This window comes from Haplochromis burtoni, unplaced genomic scaffold (assembly GCF_018398535.1).
Source record: "Haplochromis burtoni strain Fernald_Lab_line unplaced genomic scaffold, NCSU_Asbu1 Contig_10, whole genome shotgun sequence".
Classification (NCBI taxonomy): domain Eukaryota; kingdom Metazoa; phylum Chordata; class Actinopteri; order Cichliformes; family Cichlidae; genus Haplochromis; species Haplochromis burtoni.
In genome coordinates this window covers 1,829-4,331 of record NW_024582371.1, presented here as the reverse complement: position 1 = coordinate 4,331, position 2,503 = coordinate 1,829, and the positions used below count along the sequence as shown (strand labels likewise).

Sequence of the window (2,503 nt, the reverse complement as noted above, 5' to 3'; positions counted from 1 at the left end):
TGGGATGCCAGATCACATGCCCCAGTTCCGGCTCTCCTCTCTCCTATGTTATCTCTTTTCTCTTTCACCTTTTCTATCTCTTTAAGAAGTGAGGCTCTTTAAGCACTAAAGACCTAAATAGTACTTATCGTTTTGCAGTGAAGTGATAGAAGAAAATAAATTGTAGAAAACTAAATAGGAAAAAGTAGAAGAGAAATAACAATTTCACATCAACCAGTGACACACCGGGGCCTGATCAACCCTGGCAGGGCCTCCATTTATGAGGGTGTCTACTGGTAAGGGCCAAAACACCCAATGAATCCAAGGCCCACTACTGATGATGTGTCTCAATATTTTTATATTATAATCTGGATTTGGTCTTTAATCCCTAAACCTAACCAAGAACTTTAAAAGAAACTAAAAAATGGCAAATATCTTTTGATAAAAGACCAAAAGACACTGTGAAGTTGATGCACACGATTTGTCCTCCTGATGAAGTTTCAGGACTGCCTTTCTCCATAGTGGCCATCCATCTATTCCTTTTGTGGAATAAATGTATGTGCTGTATGTGTCACAAATACCTAAATTTGATCTGGTGTGGGCTATAGTATTGAAAGGGTTGCATAATAAGAAATTGTTTTTGTTTGTAAAATAGATTTCTACGTTCTTTTTCACAAATTACTTACATGATTGGCAGTCATTTTCAGTTTTTACATATCAAGTCTACAGTCATAACTATATTAAACAGAAATGTGTTTTATGTCTTTGTCATGAAAATATAAATGTCACTAAATTTTAACTGTGGTGACAAAATGATCCATTGAAACTGCATGAAAACATCAAACTGACAGTTATTTTTCAACTTTATTTGATTGTGGTCATTGGTAATATAAAAACAAATAAACTACAGTGATACAGACAATTTAATGAAATTTGGTGGGGGTAAAATGACAATGATGTTGGTCCACCCTAAGACACTGTAGGCTTAGTAACCACTGGATCAATTAATACTCTAAATTAAAAAAAATATATATGGTTGAGCACATCGCTGTACAACTGGAACTAAACAAAAAAAGTTATATATCCAAAAGTTAATTTGTGGATCAGGGTTGTTGTGACAGAATCAGCTGAACTGTACTGTAGTATGATTATTTTAAAAATAAGCACAAGTACTAGTAATGCACTCAAACATTATTGATACTGTTGATACGAATGATACATACCATGAAAATATACTTAACATGTACATCAAAATACTCAAGAATGAAAACTCTCACCTGTGACAAGCATACTTGAAATTTGCTTACAAAGTTCTATCAATCACATTTCAATATGTCTTGTAAATTCTGTGAGCCAAAAATATATTACAGTAACTTAACATGACAAAAATGTAAAAAGTACAAAATCTCCCTCTGATACATAACAGTGTACTATTATGTATAACCAAAATGCATGTTTAAAAACAGTGTAACAGGGTAGTTTTTAGCTCTACGAATGACATTAAATAAAAATGTGCCAGCTGTCTTTGTAAAAAACTATATGCAATGCATTGATGTGATGAAGTCTTGGGAATGCACTGTCAATGACTGGTCTATGGCCAACTTGAAAAAATTGGGGGCCCAAGCATTAAACCTGCAAAGTAGGAAGTTGATATAACTTTGAGGACAAACAGATATATTACAGATATTTATTACAGACTTTAATCAGAAAATTCAGAGTCACTGTAAAAGTCATCGTCGGAAGTATGATCAAGGTTAATGTTCTTTGCTCCTGACAAAACTTGCATGTAACACTGTCTTGCGTGCAGCTTGTTTTGTTTCACATTCTGTCGTTTTCTGAGGATGATGCTCTGTAGACCTCTCAAACCCTCCTCACTTAGGCCACAATGCGAACCTTAAAAATAGAACATATAATTTAGTCTGCTTTAATGCCTTAAGAAACAGTCAGTGTTTTGTATGCATTACTTAAATACATACTTTTAAATATCTCACTGGAAAACAGGCCGGACAGCTCTTTCAGGATATCATCATATTTTGAAAGAGATTTCCAGTGATGGTCCATCTCTGTAACAAGAATCTTCTTTTCCTCCTCAAGTCTTCTTATTGCCATGATGATATCGAATGCCCTTCTCTTTGTTGTAAGGCTGACAGAGTCTGAAATGCATTTATAACAAAGTTATAAATCAATTCACAAAGAACGTCTGGAGTCTAAATGATTTTAGGTCAACACCTGAAGCTTAGGGTTTCATTATATGTCAGATATGCTGAAAGTAGACAACATATATGTACAACTACCGCTGTGTGCCTACTGCCACGGCCAGCTTGTGTCACCAGACAGAATTTCTTCCAAGCACAGAGTTTCTTTGTCTGGAAACATTCTGTTGTATTTTTCCACAGCAGAAGTCAAGATTCCTTTCTCTTCTCTGATCTTGCGACGAATCTTGGCACGGGCTTTATTTCCATCGGTGTCTTTGTACAGACGCTGGGATCGTCTCTTTATGCTCGCTACGAGCACTTCGATTCTG

The 2,503-nt window shown here is 35.4% G+C and overlaps 1 protein-coding gene across 1 annotated transcript in view; it reads right to left on the bottom strand.

Moving 5' to 3' along the window:
• Positions 1-258: 258 nt before the first annotated feature.
• The window catches only part of LOC102288881, a gene marked incomplete in the record, with an annotated part of 4,067 nt that continues 1,822 nt past the window's right edge, over positions 259-2,503 (bottom strand). The window contains 3 exon segments of the mRNA XM_042228664.1: positions 259-1,872; positions 1,956-2,132; positions 2,274-2,503. Coding sequence (XP_042084598.1) covers positions 2,284-2,503 — 220 coding nt within the window.